This window comes from Hypanus sabinus, chromosome 13 (genome assembly GCF_030144855.1).
Source record: "Hypanus sabinus isolate sHypSab1 chromosome 13, sHypSab1.hap1, whole genome shotgun sequence".
NCBI classification, from domain to species: domain Eukaryota; kingdom Metazoa; phylum Chordata; class Chondrichthyes; order Myliobatiformes; family Dasyatidae; genus Hypanus; species Hypanus sabinus.
Genome location: NC_082718.1, coordinates 9,099,860 through 9,125,981, shown reverse-complemented (window position 1 = coordinate 9,125,981; position 26,122 = coordinate 9,099,860). Strand labels below are relative to the sequence as shown.

Sequence of the window (26,122 nt, the reverse complement as noted above, 5' to 3'; positions counted from 1 at the left end):
AGAAAAATATAGGGGCAGGATGTCAGGGGTAGGTTTTTTAAACAGAGTGGTGTGTGTGTGGAATAAACTGCCCAAGGTGGTGGCAGAGGCATTAGGGGCACCTAGAGACTCTCAGATGAGTGAAAAATGAAGGGCTTTGTGGGTGGGAAAAACTAAATTGATTTTGATGGAGGTGACAATGTTATGTGCTGATGGGACTGTACTGTGCTATACTGTTCTATGCTCAGAAATGATACCACCTCCCTGCTGCTGTGGACATGTTTGGTTAATTCCATGTTGACCTCTCATAGGAAACATATTTACATAGACTAAATTTGGGCTGAATTTTAGTAGTTCAATAAATTTACCCTTGATTGGGTCGAGTTGGTCTCCAATCTTGGCAATTTATTTGCAAAAGTTTCATCACCACATGAGAAAACATCATCAGTGCACTGTCAATTAACAGCACACTGATGATGTCTCTTCAAATGGTGTTGAAATGGTTGCAAGTAAGTTGCTAAGATTGGAGAATAACTCAACCCAACCATCGACCAACCGAGCTACATATTTTTTGAATTATTTCCAATTTAGCCTTGCTTGTTTTCGAGACAGATTTCTCCCTCATTCTCAAAAGGTGGATATGGAGGCTAAAGATTGTGATGGACCATTTTGGGTACATTAGATCGTAGGAAATGAGAACTTAATCCATCTGGGAATGTCAACTGAAACTGGACTGTTCTACTTGCTCATCCTTTCTCATCTCAGACAAAGGCAGGCAAAGTACAGAGGTCAGCAAGGGAAATAATCGGGTTTGGTGTGACACTTCCTGCAGTCTGGTACACAAATTGAGAATTGCTGCTTGGAAAAAAGCCGAGGAGAGGAGAAAGCCTGAGATTTTTACCTCAGCATGAAATAGCATGCTTGGGAAAGATGGGGTGAAAATGTGTAGGGAGAGACAAAATATTCAATCATCTGTCAGTTAGCAACAATTTGGAGCTTACCTGTCACTGTGCTGGAAAGTCAGGCCAATTTTAGGTAGATGACAGTGCTTCCTAACCTGTAATAAAATGATGCAGATAATAGGAGAAGTGCCCCTGGGATGCAAGCCCCATTGACATGGATGAAAGTGTTTCCAAACTGCTACAGTTGCAGCTCTAAGGTATAAAATCAAAGAGTGGCTCTAGGATGCAGCTGTGGCCTGCAGCTTTCCGCACGCACCTCAGATCAGAAACTGGCTCCATGTCTGTGGCCCACAGCCGTCAGACCCTTGGACCGGCTGCAGTGTAGTTATGGGCTTACTTTCAGGGACTCTATGGCTCATGTTGTGTGTGTTTTATTGTTTGCACCAACTGTTCTTCCATTTTCACACATTGAATGTATGACTATCATTGTGGGGTGGAGCTGTTGGTGAATTCCATCGCGTTTCTTTGTTTTGTGGCTGCCTGCAAAAAGGCGAATCTCAAGGTTGTATTGGTATACACACTTCGATAATAAATGTACTTTGAACTTTTGAACTTTGAATTCTGAGGAATACTTCTCATTGAAATGTAAATAATATACCACACAACAGAGCTTCAACAACTAAACCAGAAGGCGAGGTTAACATTTTGATCCTTGGTGTCGCTCCAGAATTAACCTGTTTCAATTTTAGTTTCAGATTCTGACCAGCTGGTTGCATCGAGGGATTAGAAATTCATTGTTCACAGCACAATGTGCTGAACTCCACATCTGAAATTCAGGTTCACTGACTTCAACGGAATTAAATTTCAGAAGCATAATTCAAAGTTTTAAGTTCAAAAAATAAATTTATTATCAAAGCACATATATGTCAAAATGCACAACCCTGAGATTCATTTTCTTGTGAACAATCACAGTGAATCCAAAAAACACAGGAGAAGCAATGAAAGACTGCACCCGATAGAATGGACAAACAAGCAATGTGCAAATACAGAATAGAATAAATAATTAAATAAGCAATAAATATTGAGAATGTGACATGAAGTGTCCTTGAAAATGAATCTGTAGATTGTGTGAGCAGTTCAGTGATGGGATGAGTGAAGTTATCCCCTCTGGTTCAAGAACCTGATGGCTGAGGGGTAATAACCTGTGTCCCTGAACCTGGTGGTGGTGGGACCTGAGGCTCCTGTACCTCCTTCCTGATGGCAATAGTGAAAAGAGAGCCTGATCTAGGTGGTGGGAGATCCTGGATGGTGGATACTGCTTTCCTGCAACAGTGCATCTTGTAGACGTGCTCAATGGTGGTGAGTGCTTTACCTGCGATAGACTGGGCCAAATACACTACTTTTTGTAGGGTTTTTTTTGTTCAAGGGCATTGGTGTTTCCATATCAGGCTATGATGCAACCAGTCAATAAACTCTTGACCACACATCTACATAAGTTTGTAAATAAGCTCTTCCCAACATATCTATCCAGAAATTTTATTAAATCAGACTTTTAGTTGGTAGAAGAGAAATTTACCATATTTTAACAAGATAGATTTGAAGCAAAATTTAGAGATATTGGATAGGAAATGATGACTGGTCCAGCATATCATGGAACATAAAAGTACCGCACAGGAATAGGTCCTTTGGCACATGGTTTCCATGCCAACCAATATGCCAATCAAAACTGAGCTTATCTGCCAGCACATGGTGTAAATCACTTCATTCCCAGCCTATTCATGGGACTGTGTAAATGCCTTTTAAATATTGTTTTTTGCGTCTATGTCCACCTCTCTCCTATCATACACTGGTGGATGCCTGTGTGATACAGGCGTTTACCAATGTGTGTTTAGGTACCCGGAATTGCTCCTTTCAACACTTCCCTCCACACACCTTACAGTAGGGGCTCCCAACTTGGGGTGAATGGACCTCTCAGAAAATGGCATCAAAAAGGTTGGGACCCCTGCCTTAAAGCTACACCCTCTAGCATGTGACAGTTGCAACCTGGGAAAATAACTGCTGAGAGGCTTGTAAACTCAGTTAACCCCATCATGGGCACTAATCTCCTCGCCATTAAGGACATCTTTAAGAGGTGGTGTGTCAAGAAGGGAGCATCTATCATGAAGGACCCTCACTGTGTCCTCTTCTCAATGCTAACATCAATGAGGAAGTACAGGAGCCTGAAGATGCACACTCGATGTTTTAGGATGTCTTCGTCTTCATTCTCTCTAATATCAGGTTTTTGAATGGTCTGTGAACACTACCTCACTATTTTGCTGGCAACTGAAGTTTCAGGCTGAAATGATGACTGTACTTTTTTCTGTAGATGATGCCAGGCCTACTGAGTTCCTCCAGCATTTTGTGTCTATTGCTTGGATTTCCAGCATCTGCAGATTTTTCTCCTGTTTGTGATTGGATCACTATTTTGCTCTCTTTTTCTGACATTTATTTATTTTATACAGTATGTTCTTTGTGTAATTAGTAGTAATTGTCACGTGTTGGATTTGTACTGCTGCTACAAAACAACCAATTTCACTACATATGTAGTGACAATAAACCTGGTTCCAAAAGGCACTTAACATTGAGGCAGAAAGTTTCTCCTTGTTGGCAATACTTGCAGCCTTGATGATTAAAGAGATACTTCCAGAACACTGTGGCCACTTTGCAAATCATTAGAGAGCCTCAAACTCAGTTTTTGTAATAAACTTTATTCTATATTACAAATAGTAAACTTTTTAGTTGTGAACTGCAAAATAGGAATGCATCATATTTACATACACAGGTATACAATTGATATAACAAAGTACTGAAGCTAGCCTTTGTTGGGTCCATTCATCTCTTTGTTTAAGTAGTATATTTAATTACATCGTTATTAGGATAAAAACCTATGTTGTTTTGTCTTGATGAATTCTAACATTGGCTTCTAAGGGTATGTTGTTACAAATTGTCTTTAAATAGAGATGTTCACATAACAATCCATTCAGGCCAGACACACTATTCTCAAGCAAAAAGGAACTGAAAGAAATCAAGAAGGACACATTCACAATCGTGGCATTGCAGTTTGGTATCAGTCTTTGCTTCCCAGGTTCATTATTACATGCACTTTTTATATTAAAAAAAAGGAACAAATAATATTAAAAAGAAAACAAGTACCCAGGTCACTGCCAGGAATTGACCTATCACATCCACAATACAAGTCTGGCACAGTTCAAGGCAAAAAAAGCTTGTGTTTTAAAAAGTCTCTTTTTATATATTTTTTTGAGCTGAACAAGTTGGTGGGTGAAAAGGAGGGAGCAGTTTTGAGATTCCACAATAATACAACATGTAAAAATGTCCTGGGGGGAGAGGGGAAGAAATAATATTCCAATCAGCCTCTCATTGCAGAGCTGTGATATGTCCTGAGGCTTGGGTCTCCTAGCAACCCCTTCCCCACCCCCCCATCCCAAGATCCTGGCTCCTACATATAACACGTGCAAATCATGTCTTCGCTTTAGCAGTTTTTATTTCTTTCTTTCTTTAGCCATCTTCTATAAATAAAATTCACAGTTTGTCATTCTGTGTGTTCTCCTGTGCAAATAAAAAGGAATGCTTGTCTGGAGCCAGCTAGTCGCTCATGTTTTTGTTTTGTGTGTCACGAGGAACCTTGCATGTTAGGTAGACGTCTGTAAATAAAATGATAATCCACAGTGGCACTTTTTTTCCATCAGCACTGGAATCCTTTGGTCTTCGCTGGCCGGGAGAATCCATGGTTTCCAAACCAAAATGTCATTTCATTTGCCAGTATCTCCAGAGTCACTGCCCCTTAAATAACTCTGTGAAAATCTAACCTGTCCGTCTGCTTGAAATGTGTTGACATCATCACATACACTTCAACATTTTCCTTAATAAATCTAGGCTTAGGATTTAGGGTACCTTTGTTTTTGCATGAGTCTCTGTGAGCATATCTAAGTGTTTACTTTTCTGTGTGTGTGTGTATGTATGTACCTTTATGTTAAATGTGTGCACATAACTCTGACCTTTCCTCTCCTGACATGATAGTCCATAAACATAGCTTTTGAATAAAAAAAAGCCCCAAGCCCGATTGGTCCATCTTCCGCCATTTTGTCATTTTCTCTTCTCTTCTCACAGACCAGATAGACTGTAATTCTCATGCACAATTTCTTTTTCTTTCTAATAGATCCACAATCTCTGGCCATAAAGTCAACTGAACATTAAACAACACTATTGTCTCACTGATCAGAGATAGTTTCATTAAAAAAGGCCTCAGGTTGAAGCCAAATTCGATACCAACCTATCCCGAAGGAAATCGCTTTCAGCTTCCCACAAAATATCAGGATCTTCCGTCTTTCCTGGTTCCCATCACTTACTTAACGAGAGGAAAGGTTACCAAGTTCCTCTGGAGATGATGGCTGAGAAAATTATCATGGTCTTTAGTCACTTGCCAATGTTTTCTTTGTGAATGTTCGCTGCTCTATTTTACAAACCATGATGTGAGTTGTTACTTTGAACCTTTCACATTTTGAAATATCCAGTGATGTTGTGGGTGAGAGAGAGTGAGACTGTGAAGGAGAATAAAAGATGAAAATGCAGGGATAATGGAGAGATAGATGATCAAGGTGACGTTGCTTGAACCAATCGTAACTTGCACTTGAAAGGCGACCATCTTTAGTCAGGCACAGCTTGGCTTCTTTTACCCAGCGTTCCTTGAGATTGCCACTCAACTCTCTATCGACATGAGAGCAATTACCTGTTCGAGTTTGTAAGCTAATCTCTGCCTCCTGGACTGCTCTTCACATTCTAGAGTACTTACTATCTGTGGATGAGAACACAAGTGAAAGATGGTTTTAATATAGCACTTCTGGCACTAATCAAAAAAAAATTCTTACATTGCCGGAAAATACTAGTTGAGGCTTCGGATACATTCCAAAGTCTGAGGAGAAATGTATATCTACTGCCCAATATTCAATAAATTTCAAATGATATTTGCTTTTCATCTACAGGCTTTTCAAGATTGTTTATTGTCATTCTTCAGTACACAAGTGCAAAGGAGAACAAAATGATTGCTACTCCAGATCCAATGCAGCATAAAAAAAACACAATAAATATAATGAACTAAAGGTGCAATCTGCCATCAATTAATTCTCTGATTAAGGACTTTACTGGCAAGCCTAATGTGTTTAGTCTATCCTGAACTGCTACCGTGGGGGCAGCAAGGTAGTGTAGTGGATAGCACAACGCTTTACGATACCAATGACCCAGTTTCAATTCCCACTGCTGTCTGTAAGGAGTTTCTACATTTTCCCCAGATGCTCCGCTCTCCTCCCACAGTCCAAAGACATACCAGTTGGTAGATTAATTGGTCATTGTAAATTGTCCTGTGATTAGGTTATGGTTAAATCAGGGGATTGCGCTATATATCAAAAAATAAATGAAAATAAAAATAAATTAGAACGTTTCAGAACTGATCACATTCCAGAACTTCACACGTTCTATCAGACTGTTGTCACCAGTACAATCTTCTATGTGGTGGTGTTCTGGGGCAATGACATCAACACGGGTGATGCCAACAGGCTCAATAAACTGATCAGAAAGACTGTCTGTTATAGGAATCAAACTGGACACATTGGAGGCAGTGTTAGAACAAAGGGTCCTACACAAAATCCCAGCAATTCTGGACAAGGTTTCTCTCACCATTGGCATGTCACATTGGCTGAACAGAGGATTACTTTCAGTAATAAACTGAGACATCTGCGCTGCTCCAGAAAGCACTATATTAGGTCATTCTTACCCTTGGCCATTAGGCTCTATAATGGGTCAATCTATAGCTGGGGAAATGATGACCCCCCCCCCCTCCTGTTAGGCTGTTTGAGGTAACATTTTTTATTCTTTCTTACTTCTCTTCTAATATTTGTATATCTGTAAATCTATGCACTTGTAATGCTACTGTGACACTGTAATTTCCTTTGGAATCAGTAAAGTGTCTATCTACCTATTGTGGTGGGGCTTGAGTCACACACAAACCAAACTGGACAAGAGCAGCAGAATTCCCACTCTAAAGTACATCCACGAACGAGAAGAATTCTTGCCACAATTCATGGTTATTGTCAATGAGCATAGTTTTTTTCAAAACAGATTTATTGAGTTAGGTGAACATCAGTTTCCTAACTGCATAGATGGGATTAACAGTTGCATCTCCTGCTCCAGGGTCCACTGAATTCTGATCCAGTATCTTAACCCATCACACCCCATTCAGCTGGGGTATTGGACATCAGCTGAATGTCAATACCTCGGGTATTAATAATAACTTTTATTGACATCATGTGACATAACTGGCAATACGGACCAAGGCATACCATAAGACTAATAGCAAAGAAAATTTGACACCAGGCCAAATGTGATGTTTGATCAGATGGCCTTTATTCATTCCTTGAGGATTATCTTAAAGAAGCAGAGAGGAGGAGAGGTTAATTTCTGAACTGGGGACCCAGGCAGCTAGTGCAACTACCACTAGTTTTAGGGAAATTAGATCTGAAGATGTTTGAGAGGCTGGAATTGGAGAAGCATGGGTGCTCTGTTAAGAACATTGTACAGTACAGGAAACAGCCCTTCACCCTACAGCCCATCACCTGTGCTGACCCTGTTGCAAATTTAAACTGCAGAACTGTCTGCATAACTTTCTCCCCCATTCATGGCTTGTTCATGTGTCCATTGAATGTCTTTAAACATTGCTAACATATCTGCCATCACTCTCTGTATAAAAAAACCTTGCCATCTAAATCTCCTTTAAATTTTCGCCATCGTGCCTTAAGCTGTGCCCTGTGCCCTCTAATATTTGACAATTCCATCATGGGAAAAGGTTCTGTCTATCTTATCTATGCCTTTTCATAATTTTCTATACTTCAATCATGTCATCCCTCAGCCTCTGACACTCCAGAGGAAACGATCTGCGTCGGCCCAACCTCTCCTTACATCCAATACTCTCTAATTCAGACAACATCTTAGTAAATCTCTTTGCAAAGCTGAGAGAAACTTCCCATACTGCACTGACCAGAACTGCACACAAAACTCCAAAATGTAGACCGTCCAAAGTTTTGTACAGCTGCAACACGACTTGACAACCTTTATACTCAGCAGCCTGACCAACAGAACCAAGTATGCTGCATCCCTTCTTTACCAGCCTATCTGCTGTGTTGCCGCTTTTAGGGAACTGTGAACCTGCACTCCCAAGATCTCACTGTATGTCTGATGTAGGTGATTATAAAGAATTACCTCCTCACTGTATTTGCTAACATAGGAATAGATTTCACTGAGGGCACTTATTGCATTGAACTCAGCCATGTGCATTCGGGACTGTTCCGCTAGGTAGGCATTCATGTCCTGGTCACTGATGGCTGGCATTTTTCCGATGTCTGCATAGTACCTGCAACAAAAAAAATGGACAATTTAGCTACGTGGTCCATCTCTGCCACTTCATGAAGCATTACTGACAATTAAAGATAGAAAGGAGATGCATCTCCTCAGAGCAGAAAGAAAAAACTGGGACCTCTCTGCATCACCAGGCTTGAGGACAACATTACCCCACTGTTATCGAACCTTTGGACGATACAATGGGCTATTGACCTCACAATCTACAGTACTCCGCACCCTAGCTATATATATGTGCCTAAGACATTACATACGCGAGCGATGAGAAACCTGATTTTGATACAAGTCTCTATTGTGGACTGAGAGTGGGAAGGGGGGCAGGGAGAGGGGGTATCATGGTTGGGAAAAGGGGAAGGGAGAGGGGAGGGAGCAAGAAGCACCGGAGAGACATTCTGTAATGATCAATAAACCAATCGTTTGCAATCAAATTACCTTGCCCAGTGTCTCAGGGCAGGGTGTGTCTGCACCTGTGCAGCCCCTGCCCCTGGCACTCCTTCTCTGCCACACCATTTCTGTGGCACTCCAACCTCATCATTCCCAACATTCTTTGCTCCTGCCAGATTTTACAAGCTTAGTCTTAAGTACCCTAACGACATATATATATATGTGTGTGTGTGTGTGTGTGTGTGTGCCTCAGACACAAGCACAGTACTGTACCCTGTTATGATTTTGCACCTTATTGTCTACCTGCACTACACTTTCTCTGCGGTTGTTGCACTGCATTTTGCATTATTAATGCTTTACTTTGTTCTACCTCAATGCACTGTGCAATGATCTGATCTGTATGAACAGCAGGCACTTCCATTGTATCTCAGCACGTGACAATAATCAACCAACAGCATCCAAAATTCCTCATTGTTTCTACAGTACATTTTGGATGGGATTGATATCCAGTTGTTGGGTGGCATTGGGCTGTTGGTTATTACCCAAACATGGGGTGACACACTGACGTTGTTGTGGGGTCTCAGCCCAATCCCAGGTGTCACATCCCCGTAGGGGTTATCTTCCTTGAGCTGGGTGACACATCACTGCAAGGTCTCATCCCAGTGTGGGGTCACACGTCAATGTAAAACAGTGACAGAGGTGAAGCCACATTATAGTGAAACACCAGACTGTAAAACTGACACTCCAGTGTGGGATGGCACCACACTACAGGTAGTTGCGGCTTTTCCGCATCGTTGAAGTTGGTGTGATCTTTCATTGATTCTGTTATGGTTATTATTCTATTATGGATTTATTGAGTATGCCCACAAGAAAGGGGTGTACATAGAGACACATATGTACTTTGATTGTACATTTACTTTGAACCACCTAGTGCAGGTGACTATTCCACTATAACCAGCCAGCCCAGAGTACCAGTGTTATGGTCCATCTTCAACATCTTCCATCTCTAAACAAAGATAAGTAATGTACATTTTACGTCACAAGTCTCTGGAAGATTTTACATTAACTTAGCGAACGACCCATTCTATCACTCCAACTAGATATTCAATAGCAACCAGGAAACTGGGTTTCCTGAGTATTTAGAGGTGCCGGGAATTTGTTAGCCATTGCCAATAATAAGAGTGCTGCTAATAAAAGATACCGCTGGGACAGAGTCTGTCTATTCCCCTTGAATAAATTTGTCAGGTTCAATAAAGTTTAAGGTTAATTTTAAGGAATCACTTTTTCTTCTCCAACTTGTTGGATTCATATTGTAGAAAGTTCTCAATCCATTCTTCATATTAATTGTTTTCACTTCAAGCAATTGATTTAAATCAAAGAACTTGAAGTGCAAAAGAAGCATCATTCATTGCCAGATAAATCCTTTCTGCTGGTCTAGAGAATAAGAAGGTACACTAGCCTTAGTTCTTGGGACAAACATGTGTCCATTTAGGTAACACTTGAAGGGTTTTATACAGTTAGCACTGGGGTGTACCCTCCTTATGTCTCAGACAGCATGCTGTATTTCTCACATAACATCGGGACATAACATCTGCCGGACGATGCTGAGGATGTTCTACGAGGCTGTGGTGGGCAGTGCTATCATGTTTGCTGTTGTGTGCTGGGGCAGCAGGCTGAGGGTAGCAGACACCAACAGAATCAACAAACTCATTCGTAAGGTCAGTAATGTTGTGGGGGTGGAACTGGACTCTGACGGTGGTGTCTGAAAAGAGGATGCTGTCCAAGTTGCATGCCATCTTGGACAATGAGTCCCATCCACTCCATAATATACTGGTTAGGCACAGGAGTATATTCAGCCAGAGACTCATTCCACCGAGATGTAACACTGAGCGTCATAAGAAGTCATTCCTGCCTGTGGCCATCAAACTTTACAACTCCTCCCTCGGAGTGTCAGATACCCTGAGCCAATAGGCTTGTCCTGGGCTTATTTCCACTTGGCATGATTAACATTATTATTTAATTATTTATGGTTTTATATTGCTATATTTCTACACTATTCTTGGTTGGTGCGGCTGTAACGAAACCCAATTTCCCTTGGGATCAATAAAGTATGTCTGTCTGTCTCAGAAGGCAGAGACAACATCTGTCACGTGTAATTACAATATTTGTTTTCCTTTCTCCATTCTCTTTTTCCAATCCCCATTCCGGCTCCCCTCTTACCGCTTCTCTTCTTTTTTCACACAGGGAGTGGTGGGTGAGTGGAATGCACTGCTGGAGCCAGTGGTGGAGGCGGATACAATAGGGTCTTTTAAGAGACTTTGATAGGCACATGGAGCTTTGGAAAATAGAGGGTTATGCAACAGGGAAATTCCAGGCACTTTCTAGAGTAGGTTACATGGTTGGCACAACATTGTGGGCCAAAGGGCCTGAAAGGTGCTGCAGATTTCTATGTTTCTGCTCACCTGTCACTCCCTACTTTCTCCCATGGTCCACTCTCCTCTCCTATCACAGTCCATCTTCTTCACACCTTTCCCTTTTCAATCTATCTCCTCCCTGCTTCTCACTTACCCCCCTCCTCCATCCACCTATCTTCTACCTCACCTAACATCTTCCAGCTTGTACAGCTCTCCCCTCCCCCACCTGTTTTCTTCTCCCTTCCTTCCCAATCGTGATGAAGAGTCTTGACCTGAAACATCGACTCTTTATTCCCCTCCATAAACGCTGCCTGACCTGCTGAGTTCCTCCAGCATTTTATATGTATGTATTACAAGGAGCAGCTTGCCTGTTGTCCCAGTCCTTTACATTCATGATGATTGTTCTCCCTGTACATACAGGTTACCTGAGGGTGTGAGACAGTAGGATTCAGGTTTAAATCAGGTCAGGTACCACAACAAAATTCCAAGTGTTCTGATGGAGGTCTACGGCCTGAAATGTTAACCGGTTTCTACTTCCACAGTGGCTGCTTGACTGGTAGCGTTCTTCTCGCATTTCCATTTTTGTCTCAGGCTCAAGATAGGATTGGACTAGTTGTTGTCATCTTGGTTTTTAACAAATATCTAGTGGATGAACTTGGTTGGACTGGGTGGGAAGGAGGAACAGGGTTTGTATTGCTTTGTCACCTGCTAAGCTCTGTTTGTATTCCATGTTGTTTGGCTGGGCATGATGGACATACTATGTTGACACCGGAATGTTCGGTGACACTTGAGGGCTGTCCCCAGCACATCCTTCGGCATGTTGGTTGCTAACGCTACGTGTGATGAATCCATTTGAATCTGAATCTGAGACTTGTATCAGAGCACATCATTCAAGCATTGAAGTCAAGAGTAGCTACCTCCTCCATAAATCATCTGTGGGTCATTCAGTCAAAAGGCCAGGAAATAAACTCAGGTATGAGGGGAAATCCTGGACCAACATTCCCATGCTGAAACCCATCACAGACAGCCCCTAGGGTCTTTTGATGTGCAGGTCCCTGCTACAATGTAAAGGAAAGAGCCAGTCCAGCTTTGATAATAAGTAATTGATAACGATCAAGGAATCTGACTTTAGTGGGATTGGATGAGGGGCAACAGGGAAAGCACCATCATCATTGATGGACAAAATCCTTGAGCTCCTTTCATGGCAGTACCTTCAGCAGTGGTTCAAGTATTCAGCTTGCCATCAGTGCTCGAGTTGCCAGTGATGCCTGCTTTCTGGAAATCTGGAAGAAAAGCTGCCTGTTCTTTTCCAAAAAAAACATGTTGTTGAATTTTTACTCCCACTCAAGAAGTTTAATCAGTTGGTGTGTCAGATTGTTAGAGATAACGTCAGCAACAGCAGATGGGGATGGAAATGTGGACTGGGTTGTGGGAATAAATTGCTTTCCATGAGGAACAGGGAGATCTTTGATTATCTGATAGTAACAACGTGCCAATTAGTGCAGGATTATTGGGTTAAAGCATCTCCTCCAACAGTGCAAACCCAATGACTCAATGGGACTCGGAATTGCAATTTACACCTGTCCACGACAGCAACTGTGGCTTTCTAATTAAAGAAGAACAAGATATGTCCCAACATGGGGTTTTGCACCTCTTGTGAGGCTTGAGTTCACTTCTGAAATCTTACACATTTTGTGAAAGATACTGAATGCTTCCATTAAAAGCACCACCCCTTCTAAAAGCCTTTTATTTCACAGGGTTATAAGAAGCCAAAATGTCTTGAAATTTTCTCTGCATGACTTGAACTTCAACACTGCAGATAGCTGCACACAGAAAAGTTGCTTGCACTTGTCAAGGAGATGAAAACATCTGGAAATAATTATAAAAGACCTTGGAGATAAAAGACACTGGGAGAGTGGTGAGAACATTGTACCATGCACACAGGGTGCAACAAAAGGGAAGCTGACTGGGTGAAAAGACCTAGATCAGGTGGACATGCTAACATGCCAGATAAGAGTTCAAGTCCCACCAGGGTAGAATTTCAAAGAAGAAAGTGTGAATAAAGGAATGTTACAAAATCCTATTCTTTTCTCTTATCCCCTTAGAAGCCTAGGTAGGGATAGCAAATTCTATAATGTATACATATATATTATTAATATTTTATCACAACTATCCAAATCTTTCGATGACAGGCAATGTGGTGGTGTGATAGGTGGGTGTGCACCATTCTGTTTCCTGCAAGCAGCTGTGATGTTAGGATAGCACTGCTACCATTAACCAGATGTAGAGAATATATATGTGGAGAATACAGTAATATATACAGAGCCTATAAAAAGTATTCATCCCCCCTTGGAAGTTTTCATGTTTTATTGTTTTACAACATTGAATCACAGTAGATTTAATTTGGCTTTTTTGACACATTCAACAGAAAAAGACTTTTGTGTCAATGTGAAAACAGATCTCTACCAAGTGATCTAAATTAGTTACAAATATAAAACACAAAATAATTGATTGGATAGGTATTCACCCCTTTAAGTCAGTATTTAGTAGATGCACCTTTGGCAGCTACTGCAGCCTTATGTCTGTGTGGATAGGTCTCTAACAGCTTTGCACATTTGGACTGTAATTTTTCCCCATTCTTCTTTAATAAAGTGCTCAAAGCTCTGTCAGATAGCTTGGAGATCATGAGAGAACAGCCCTTTTCAAGTCCAGCCACAAATTCTCAATCGAATTGAGGTCTAGACTTGGCCACTGCAGGACATTAACTGTTGTCTTTAAACCATTCCTGTGTAGCTTTGGCTTTAAGCTTGGGGTCATAGTCTCTTTGGAAAACAAATCTCCCAAGTTGCAGTGCATCAGGTTTTCCTCCAGGATTTTCCTGTATTCATTTTTCCCTCTACCTTCACAAGCCTTCCATGTCCTGCTGCAGTGACGCATCCCCACAGTGTGAAGCAGCCACCACCATGCTTCAAGGCAGCATTGGTGTGTTTTTGATGATGTGTGGCGCTTGGCTTTTGCCAACGTAGTGTTTAGTCTGATGGCCAAAAAGCTCAATTTTGGTTTCATCAGACCATAGAATTTTCTTCCAGCTGACTTCAGAATTTCCCACATGCCTTCTGGCAAACTCCAGCTGAGATTTCATGTGAGATTTTCTCAACAGTGGCTTTCTCTTTGCCACTCTCCCATAAAGCTGCGACTGGTGAAGCACCCGGGCAACAGTTGTTGTATGTGCAGTCTCTCCCATCTTAGACACTGAAGCTTGTAACTCCTCCAGAATTGTCATAGGTCTCTCAGTGGCCTCCCTCACTAGTCCCCTTCTTCCACGGTTGCTCAGTTTTTGAGGATGGCCTGCTCTAGACAGATTTACAGCTGTGCTGTACTCTTTCCATTTCATGATGATTGACTTAACTGCACTCCAAGGGATATTCAATGACTTGAGAATTTTCTTGAATCCATCTCCTGACTTGTGCTTCTCAATAACCTTTTTGTGGAGTTGCTTGGAGTGTTCTTTTGTCTTCATGGTGTAGTTTTTGCCAGGATACGGACTCACCAGTAGTTGGACCTTCTGGATAGCATCTTTACTACAGTCAATTGAAACACCTTGACAGCACACAGGTCTCCGAAAACAGATCTCCATTTAACTAATTATGTGACTTCCAAAACCAATTGATTGCACCAGTGATGATTTGGTGTGTCATAATCTGGTGGGGGTGGGGGTGGGGGGTGAATACTCATGCAATCAATTATTTTCTGTTCTATGTTTGTAATTAATTTAGATCACTTAGTAGGAATCTGTTTTCACTTTGACACGAAAGAGTCTTTTTCTGTTGATCAATGCCAAAAAAGCCACACACACACACACACACACACACACACACACACACAGAATTCTCTAATGGTCCAAAGACTCATTCTCCTTCTCCAGATAGCCACGAAACAAAGCAAACCATGTAAGTCAGATTCAAAGAGAAACCTACCCACCCCACAAAAAACAGAATAAGAACATAATTATCAACCCCCCAAACCCCTCTCCCCCTCACAAAATGCAACAAGAACTTTGGACCCCAAAACCCCCTTCCCCTGCATAAAATGCAACAAGAACATCAACCCCCAAATCCCCCTCCCTCACCCTGTGGCTAACTAGGGATGAAAAACAAGTGCCAGCAATGCCCACATAAATGAATTGATAAATAGCATATAGATTTAGAGGGAAAGAGACTTGAGCAGGGTATTAATATAACATGGACCCTAGAAGCCAAATGGTCCTTCATACAATTTATTTATTTATTTTATGAAATATGGTGCAGAGTAGATCCTTCCAGCCCTTTGAGCCACACTGCCCAGCCATCTTCTGATTTATTCCCAGCCCAATGACCAATTAACCTACCAACTAGTATGTCTCTGGACTGTGGGAGGAAACCAGAGCACCTGGAGGGAACCCAAGCAGTCATGGAGAGAACATCCTTACAGACAGCGGCAGGAGTTGGACCCAGGTCACCTGCACTGTGGAGTGTCGTGCTGTTGGGATGCCACAGCAGCAGAGTGGTAAGCACGATGCTGCTTCAGCTTGGGGTGTCAGAGTTCGGAATTCAATTCTGGCATCATCTGTAAGAAAGTTTGTACATCCTTCCCGCGAGCACACGGGTTTCCTCCAAGTGCTCCGGATTTCCACCCGCAGTCCAAAGGGTTAGTGGGTCATTGTAAGTTGTCTTGTGATCCGGCTGGGGATAAGTTGGTCGGTTGCTGGCAGAGCAACTCAGCGGCCAGAAGGACATGCTCCTCCCCATATCTCTGAATAAGATACACAACTCAATAAAATACGAAGAAACTTTGATGTCATATTGAACATTCCATATTGTGCATATTGAATATTTCCTATTATACAGTGAATAATTTCAGTTTATTTTTGTTTCTAGACAGAAAAATAGAAATATGCATAATAATATACTGCTTGTTGGGTGTCTGAAATACATTAAATATGAAATAATAAAGAAAATATTCCCAAGAGGCAGTTACTCCCCTGACAATCTCATTATTTCTTTATAACAACATTCCAGTACCAATATTGTCAGCAGGAGAGGCAGAAATGTCAGATCAGAGAAAAGCCATCTGCTCACCTCCATCTTCCTTCCGACACTCTGGGTGTCCTGACAAACTGGCAGGCTCTTGTTGAAGACCCAGACATCAGACACCTGGTACTGGCATGCCAGCACATATTATTTTGATTGAATGTTGCCTCCCGCCTGGTGCCATTTTCTGCCCTCCCCATTGTCCATCTATCGCTCTCTCCCTACATTTCACTCGCAGTCCAGTGAGGCTGCCAATCCACCAGGGTTAACTGGAGCCTTCTGACGTTAAAAACTACACACTGCTTCCTCGTAGTAGTTAGGACGCACTATTACAGCTTGGATCTTGGAGTTCCATTCCAACATTCCCTGTAAGAAGATTGTACGCTCCTCCCGATGCTCCAGTTTTCTCCCACATTCAAAGTTCAACATTTCAAAGTAAATTTTATCATTAGGATACATATATGTCACCACGTACAACCCTGAGATTCTTTTTCTGCGGGCTTATGCAGCAAATCTATAGAATAGTAACTGTAACATAATCGATGAAAGATCGCGTAGAGCATAGAAGACACAAAAATGTGCAAATGTAAATATAAGTAAACAGCAATAAATAACGTGAGCATGAAATAATAAGATAAGGAGTCCTTAAAGTGAGATTCTTAAACTTATTGCGGGAACATCTCAATAGATGAGAGTATACAGCCTGGTGGCTGAGGGGTATTAACTGTTCTTGAACCTGGTGGTACGAGTCTGAGGGTCTTGTACCACCACCTGATGGCAGCAGTGAGAAGAGAGCCAGAGACGTATGGGTTAGTGGGTTAATTGTTTATTGTAAATTGTCCTGTGATTAGGCAGGGGTTAAAGAAGTGGGATGCTCATTGAGCCAGAAGGGTCTGCTCCACACTGTATCTCTAAATGAATAAATAAGAAAATAATCCCAGGAAATATTGATATTGAGGCAGGATAAAGATAACTCTTTGCACTTTTCCTTGAAGAAATTAGAAAAAAAATTATTGGCTAAGGGCATACAGTGCCAGTTTGACTGAGTATTTCACCAGGGTGTAATTTTCATTATGAATGGGCATGGGTTACAGAAAGCTAAGAGAATGATATATAGCAGCATTGTTTGCGCAACATGCTTATAATCTGGTAGTCATCAGGAATGCACTGAGCCGCTGCAGAAGCTCATTGGACCATAAGACCTAGGAGCAGTATTAGGCCATTCAGCCCAATGAATCTGCTCCGCCATTCCATGGCGGTTGATGTATGATCCATCTCAACCCCATTCTCCTGCCTTCTCCCCATAACTTTTGACACCCTGACTAATTAAGAACCTGTCAACCTCCGCTTTAAACTAGGCCTCCACAGCTGTCTGTGTGAATGAACACAGATTCACTACACTTTAGCTAAAGAAATACCTCTTCATCTCTGTTCTATAGACAGACATCCCTCTATTCTGAGCTGTGCCCTCTGTTTCTAGATTCCCTACTATAGGAAAGGTCCTCTCCACATCCACTCAATCTAGACCTTTCAAAATATGGAAGTTCATTACTGACCTTTCCACCCAACTCTTGTAGTTGGGGATGTCCTTGGCGTAAAGCAGCTTGTTGGATGGGGAGTCCTTGCCCAGTCTGTGCTCCGAAGTCGAACACGAGTCCATAAATGTCTGAGCGACGACCGAGAGGCAGGCGTCCGTAATGCTGCTCTTGTGGATGTCAAAGACAAACTGGGGGTTCTTGATCACGTTCACCCAAAACCTCAAGGGTAGGCTAGTAAGGAATAAAGAAGAGACATGGTGAGGGACAGCAGATCCCAAAATCAACTTGGTATTCACTCCAGAGAAAGATTCATGCCCCTGACACCTCACAAACAGAATTCAGGATCAGAGTCAGGTGTAATATCACTGGTATATGTCACAGAATTTGTTGTTATATGGCAGCAGTACATTGCAATACATAATAATAAAACCTGTAATTATGGTAAATATATACACAGTGTGTGTATGTAAATATATATATATATGTATGTGTGTATGTGTATATATACACACATATTTAAAGTTAAATTAAATAAGTAGTGCAAAAAGAAAAAAAATATTGTGAGGTAGTGTTCATGGGTTCAATGTCCATTCAGATACCTAATAGCAGAGTAGAAGAATCCGTTCTTGAATTGTCGAATGTGTGCCTTCAGGCTCCTGAAACTTTGTCTAGTGCATTTGTTGTTTTTTTTTCGTTTGTTTGTTATGCCAGAAAAACTAGAGCAGATAAAGAATAAACTTTATCTGGTCGAGTCATGAACTTTACAAATGGCATTGGAAGGTGACCAGTGTGTGGGATGACTAATGGCAAGAGGAGATTGGCAACGGAGGATAACAAGTCATGCAAAGAGATCTCCAGGAAGATATCAAGCCAGGGATGCTAACTCTACAAGGTGCTGCCAAATCCTCTCAGCCTGCTCCAGAATCTCTTGGAGTTTAATAAAAATTTCTAGGATGCTGCAACAGGCAAAGTTGGGGAAGAAATGCGAATTAACAAGAAGTTAGTTTAAAAGAATCTTAAAACACTTTGATTCAATCATTATAGAGTGCAATATGATGCAGACAAGACAAATCCAACTGGAAGCCTTTCTGCTTGCTGCCTGATGTGGTCAGGCAGTTCTGTTAATTAACTAAAGGAGAGAATGTGGAGACAGAGTGGTGGAAGAAGGAAGTGGTTATGGAACTTCCTGGAATGTGCTCCATCAGAAATGGCAGCCCTTATTCTGATTTGCAGAAGTCACAATGTAGACCAGGATGAACAGATTCCTCAGCAGGTCAGGCAGAACCTATGGAAAGGAACAGACATTTTAGGCCAAGACCTTCATCAGGACAGATGAAGGATCTCGGCCCAAAACAGCAACTCTTTTGATTGAGGGATGACTGAGCAAACATGTGGACATCACCGAGTTAGACCAGCACGAAGAGTTTGAAAGGAGGCAGCTTTCGGGGTAAATTTTTTACGCAGAGTGGTGAGTGCATGGAATGGGCTGCCGCCAATGGTGGTGGAGGCAGGTACGATAGTGTCTTTTAAGAGACCCCTGGATAGGTACATGGAGCTTAGTAATTAGAGGGCTATGGGTAACCCTAGGTAATTTCTAAAGTAAGTACATGTTCGGCACTGTGGGCCGAAGGGCCTGTACTGTGCGTTTGGTTTTCTATGTTTCTTTATTCCTTTACATAGCTGCTGCCTGGCCTGCTGAGTTCCTCCAGCATTTTGTGTGTGTTCTTCTGGATTTCCAGCATCTGCAGGATCCCTTGTGCTTATCAAGTGGTTCCTTGACCATTTGGCCTCATCCTTCAGAATAGCAAGCCACTGCTTTCCCATCAGATTGTGAACCTCTTCTTCGTAACCAGCTCAAACTGACGAGGCTGACATCAGCTGTGTTCAATATTTTCACCTGGCTCTTTGTTTTCAGAAGTTAACATTTCCAGATTTGAAGCCAATTAGCATGATTTTTATACAGACTCTACAGCTAATCTGGACCTGATTGCACCATAGCTGTGTAATAACAGCAGGTACACTGGAACAAATGAAATGATTGCCGCATGGTCAGATCAAATTAGTTCAGAGATGAATCTCGGCTCCGATCCTGGCCCCCTCTCTTTTTCCTCTGCCCTTTACTTTCTCACGTCAATCCTTGCCAAGTGTCTACTGTTCTCCAGCCTGCTCTTTCCCCCTACCCTTTCCTGGATCCATTCTGTGTTACAGACATCATGGTAACAGTTTCAGCCCACTGGGTCTGCTCAGTATTAACCCTATTTACCACAACTTGGTATGAAGCTGTTAATGCCTTGATGACTCAACAAGCTGTAAGACCAGCAAGCTGATTGTGGACTTCAGAAAGATGAGGGAACACAAACCAATCCTCATAGAGGGATCAGAAGTGGAGAGAGTGAGCAATTTCAAGTTCCTGGGTGTCAAGATCTCTGAGGATTTAACCTGATCCCAGCATATCAATGCCGTTATAAAGAAGGCAAGACAGTGCCTATATTTCATCAGCGGTTTTTGGTTTGTCACCTAAAACACTCAAAAACCTCTACAGATGTACCATGGAGCATTCTGACTAGCTGCAAAACCACCTGGTATGTGGGGTATGGTGTTGTGGGGGGGGGGGGGCTACGACACAGGATTAAATAAGCTGCATAGAGTTGTAAAATTAGTAGCTCCATCATAGGTACCAGCTTCCATTGAATTCAAGACATCTTCAAGAAGTGATTCCATCATCAAGGATCCCACCACCCAGGACATGCCTTCTCCTGACGAAGGGTCTCGGCCCGAAACGTCGACAGTGCTTCTCCCTATAGATGCTGCCTGGCCTGCTGTGTTCCACCAGCATTTTGTGTGTGTTGTTGTTTGAATTTCCAGCATCTGCAGATTTCCTCGTGTTTGTTCACATGCCTTCTTCTTACTGTTACCATCAGGAAGGAGGTACAGAAGCCTGAAGGCACACACTCAGTGATTCAGGAACAGCTTCTTCCCCTCTGCCATCCGATTTCTGGATGGGCATTGAACTCTACCTTTTTCTAAAACTTCTGTTTTTGCACTTATTGTATTAATTTAACAAATTAAAATACACATATATACAATTATAATTCAGTTTCTATATATATATACACATATATACTACTGTAATTCAGTTTATATCTACTATGTATTGCATTTGTATAGCCGCTGCAAAGTTCACAAATTTCACGTCATGTGCCAGTCCTATTAAACCTGACTCTGATTCTGATTTATGTGCTTGTCTGGATACATCTTAAACATTGTGGGAGTACCGGCTCTCTGTTCCATATTCTCATCGCACTCTCGGTAAAAATGTTCCTTCTCATATCTCTTCTAAACCTCTTACTCCACATTTAAACCCAGGCCCTCTCATTTCAGATTCTCCTACTATGGGGACAAGTTTGTTCCTATCTTACTCCAAGCCCCTCTTGGATTAGAGTGCAGAATAAAAATGATAAGCAAGCATAGGAGAGTTAAATTATGTAGTTTAACTTTCCCATCATTGCTTATAACTTTTATATTATCACTTGCATGTGTGTAAGTGACTCTTCAGTAACTATAGTATATCTGATTCTATACTCCTCTAGAAGTTTCTCTGCAGCCTGTGTTAAACCATTAAACCTGTTACATAGGTTACTTCTTATCAATGGAATGCGCCTTTTCTCTCTGCTCTGACTTGTGTATGTGTATGGGTAGGTGGGTGGGAGGGAGGAATGGGGCTTTTTTGCTGTTTTGTTCCTTGGTGTGTGCTGTTTTGTTGTGTTCTGTGTCCTTTTGCCTGAGCATTCTGGACACGCTATGTTGGCGCTGGAATTATGGCGACTCTTGCAGGCTGCGCCCAGCCCATTCTTAGGTTGGGGTGGTTGTTAATGCATACGGCTCATTTCATTGTATGTTTACATGCACGTGTGATAACTATAATGAATCTGAATCTGTTGTTGTAACATCTAATAAAGAAGGTGTGTCCACCAAGTTGTATGCCTCATTCTTGACTTCTGAAGAACTTCTGGATCACAATCTACAGATCCAACACCTTTTTTAAAACTGTGTACCTCATTCAGGTTTGCTCCTTGACTTCAAGCAAAATAAACCCAGACAAGCCATAACTCTTCGATAATATCAGAATTAGGGCTAACAAGTCTGCGGCAGTCACTTGCAATGACTAAAGGGAATTTAGGACAATATTTATGATCTTCGTAGTGGTAGGAACATCACATAGTGGCAGCTGAGGTCAACAGCACTGATGTGCTGAAGAGAAAAGGGGAATCCACAAGGCAGAAAGAATAATTGGATTTGTTGTTGGTCAGATGAGGAAGAATGGGAAGGGGAATGAATAAATACCAGCATTCAAGAGCTGTTCTCTTTTACTTAACTTCCTCTTAAATGCTTTATATCGACATTGATGACCAAGCACTAAGCACCTTGCTGAGATGGAAATCGATCATTTTCGGAAGGAGGACATTCTTTACTTAGTATCAATATTAGTCTTGTATCTTGTATCACAATTCCGGCAGCATTCCAAGTACTAGAACACAGACCATACAACTTAGAACAGAGGACAGCACAGGCCCTTTGGCACACAACCAATATAAACCTACTCCATGGTTAATCTAACTCTTTCCTTCTACATGGTCTACAGCCCTCCCTTTTTCCAACATCTACATGCCGAACAGTCTCTTGAATGTCCTAAAGTATCAGTCTCTACTATCATCCCTGGTGGTAGGGGCTGATGCATTAAGACACGGGAGATTTAATAAAGATTATCAAACTCGCCCCATCCACCCGTTGCCATGGTAGCTGTGGATTGCTTTTTGTGACTGCTCAAGCCCTCTCAGTTCGGTGATGAATGAAGCAACATCCACACAATTAAGAACATTATGCCTTGTGGAAAGTAAGCATCTGCTTTATTTTTATTACTTTTAAATGAGTACTTAATCTTCCTGCAGCTTAGTCAATGAGGGGTGTGAAGCATTAAGGAAAACGCGACACCGAGGCATATTTTGGAATGAGCTCTGTCGTTGCCATTAAACAATGTGAGAGCGGTTTGAAAATTAAAAATGAACTGCATTCCCTGCATTAGAAGTGAGGGGAGATGTACAAATCTTGCAATCCTCACTCACATCATATAAACACAAGAAAGAGTTTCTGCAGATCTGGAAATCCAGAGAAACACACACAAAATGCTGGAAGAACTCAGCAGGTTGGGCAGCAACTATGGAAAGCAATAAAGAGTCGATGTTTCAGGCCAAGACCCTTCATTAGAACTGGAAAGGAAGTGGGAAGAAGTCAGAATAAGAAGGTGGAGGGAAGGGAAAGAGGACGAGCTAGAAGGTGAAACCAAGTGAGGGGGAAGGTAGGTTACTGGGACAGTGGGGGGGGGGGGGGATGAAGTGGGAAGCTGGGAAGTGATAGGTAGAAAAGGTAAAGGACTTTACATCCTCAATTGGCTTGTTCTGGGTAAACTACACAGAGTATGCAGCACAGGAATAAGCTTTACTGGGACTGTTAGTCAATGCTTCTCAATTCCAGACTCTCTAACAGAACGACCATATTTGTATCAGTGCATGCATCAGCCTTTGCTTCTGATATTCCATTGGGAAGCATTCTGGGGCACTTAGATGCAGTTTGACCTTCATTTGAACATTAAAATTATGAATATTATTATGCAACCAAGTCACAAGTGGCACCTAAGTCTTAGTGACTGCTGCAGTGGAGAATCCTAAACACAGGGGGTTCTGTAGATGCTGGATATCCTGAGCAAGACACACAAAATGCTGGAGGAACTCAGCAGGTCAGGAATAAACAGTCAATGTTTCTGGACAAGACCCTTCATCAGGGTCTCAGCCAGAAACTTTCAATGATGATTCCACTCCATAGCCTTTACTTCAGCAGGCTTTGCTCCTCTTAGAGTGAGAAGTTTAGAACAATAGCTAGTTTAGACAGAGGTGTTTCTGTGCTGTATCTCTCCTTGAGACTTTGGCCTGGCAACGCCTGCCATTGGTCACCCGGCACCTGGCTCCTGACTGCCCCCGATCACTCACCAGTTGCTTTTCCAGGTGTGGCGGACGTGTGGGTCATGGATCTGGTGCTTGTCCGCCTGCTCGTCCAGGAAGTCGAACATGTATTTGATGGCAAGTGGCAGTGCACTCCCTCGATGTGCCGTGCTGAAGATGGTCTCGAAGAGGTCATCCACAAACTTCTGCAGCGTACCCTAGGGAGGAGAGACAGAAACTCACTGAAATAATGCAGAACCAATGAGACCCTAAACTACTAGGCAGGACACAAACAAACACTGGATTAGTTTGCCTGTCACTAAGACTGGGCACTGAGGCACTGTGTCCAATTCTTTCGATACTTCTTTTAATTTCATTCTTTTTCTTTTAATTTCATTCAATTCTTATCTTCTTTCAGCTTTTCCTGCTGTTTCTCTGCTGAGAACATGTATTAAGTAAGCCCAGAATCAGAGTCATAAAGTAACAGAGCATGGAACAAGCCCTTCAGTCCAAATTCCATGCTAACCACAGCATCCTCCCAGCTAATCCCAAGTCTTCAATTCAACCTGCACCATAAAAATTCATGAAGAATGTTTCAACTCTGAAGATCAAGGCTTCTGCCGTAACCCATTCACTTTAAGGTTCGTTGTGCTGTACGTTCGGAGATCTCTTCTGCACACTACTGTTGTAACACATGGTAACTGAATTATTGTCAGCTTGAGCCAATCTGGCCACTCTCCTCGGACTTCTCTCATAAACAAGGCATTTACACCCACAGAACTGAAGCTCACTGGATGGCGCTTTTTCTTTTTTGCACCATTCTCTGTAAACGTTAGAGACTGTTGTGCGTGAAAAACCCCAGTGATCAGCAATTTTTGATATACTCAAACCACCTTGACTAGCAACAAAAATCATTCCTCGATCAAAGTCACTTAGAATCAGAATCAGAATCATCATGTTTAATATCACGGGCATATGCTGTGAAATTTGTTGTCTTTCCGGTAGCAGCACTATGCAATACTTGAGAAATAAAAGTGAATTACTGTAAGTATATATATATGTACATATTAAGAGGTTAAATCAAGTAAGTTCTGCAAAAACAGAAATAAAAAGAGTAGGCAGGTAGCGTTCATGGGTTCAGTGTCCATTCAGAAATCGGATGGCAGAGGGGAGAAGCTGTTCCTGAATTGTTGAGTATGTGTCTTCAGGCTTCTGTATCTCCTCCCTGATGGCAGCAATGAGATGGGCTCATGTCCTGGGCGTTGGGGGTCCTTAATGATGATGCCACCTTTCTGAGGCATCACTCCTTGAAGATGTCCTGGATGCTACGGAGGCTGGTACCCATGATGGAGCTGACTGAGTTCACAACTTTTTGCAGCTTACTATGATCCTGTGCAATGTCCACCCCACATGCCAGACAGTTAGAATGCTTCCTAAGTCTATCTGTAGAAAATCTGGTGACAATCCAAAACTCCTCAAACTCTTAAGATTACATTTCTTCTCCACTCTGATGTTTGATCTGAACAACTGACCCTCTTGACCGTGTCTGCATATTTTCATGCACTGAGTTACTGCCACATGATTGGCTAATTAGATATTTGCATTAATGAGTAGGTGTACAGGTGTACCTAATAAAGTGGCCGCTAAGTGTGTATTTTCCATTTTGCACATGCTAAAAATAAGAAGAGGAATTCTTGACACTGACACTGGAAGCATGAAAAGCCATGGTCTACCAAGTCTGTTAAGTGGAGGGCACAAGACTTTTGTACACAAAACTGACTTACTGAATTGATTCTATATGAGAAAGAATAACTGCCTATCTATGTAGGCCTCATGAAGCAATCTCAGTGGTTAACGATGTGTGAGTTCACTACAGGGTTAATGCTACATCTCAGAGCACTGATGAAGATGAATAGGCTGGTCGTTCAACAGCAGCACGTTTTCATTCTGCTCAGACACCGTGGAAGATTCATGTTAGCTGACAATCATAATATTGTCATATATGGTAGCATGTCTACCAGGCCAGTGACAGCTTATCCCAGTGTACAACGGGAGAGAAATTGGGGAGGGGTGTGGGAGGTGGTGCAGAGGAAGGACAGAAGTGGAAAAGACACTTTATGCACCTGGCAGCTGCTAAAGATGGCAACAACATTAATGCAATTCTGACAGGCTTCATTTGTCTGATAGGCCCCAAGCATTGCTCTGACTCAGAGGCATTTTGGAAGAAAAATGTTATGCCAGTTACGAAAATGAGGTGACGCTTGCTTACAAATTTCAGGACATTAAACATGTCAGGAGGAATCAATTTTGTGTAAAAAATTGCTACTTGTAACCGACACTGATGGCCCCGTTGGATAAGTTACCTACATAAACAAC

The 26,122-nt window shown here is 42.0% G+C and overlaps 1 protein-coding gene across 6 annotated transcripts in view; it reads right to left on the bottom strand.

Annotated features, from left to right (window-relative positions):
* Positions 1 to 5,094: 5,094 nt before the first annotated feature.
* Positions 5,095 to 26,122, bottom strand: part of plxna4 (plexin A4) — a 721,825-nt gene continuing 700,797 nt past the window's right edge. For all 6 annotated transcript variants that reach the window (XM_059987082.1, XM_059987079.1, XM_059987077.1 and 3 more), the window contains 4 exons: positions 23,795 to 23,964; positions 17,769 to 17,981; positions 8,190 to 8,340; positions 5,095 to 5,733 (listed from right to left, as the gene is read on the bottom strand). In XM_059987082.1, the coding sequence (XP_059843065.1) occupies positions 5,638 to 5,733; positions 8,190 to 8,340; positions 17,769 to 17,981; positions 23,795 to 23,964 (630 nt within the window). In that variant the 3' untranslated portion in view covers positions 5,095 to 5,637. The remainder of the gene's footprint in view (positions 5,734 to 8,189; positions 8,341 to 17,768; positions 17,982 to 23,794; positions 23,965 to 26,122) is intronic.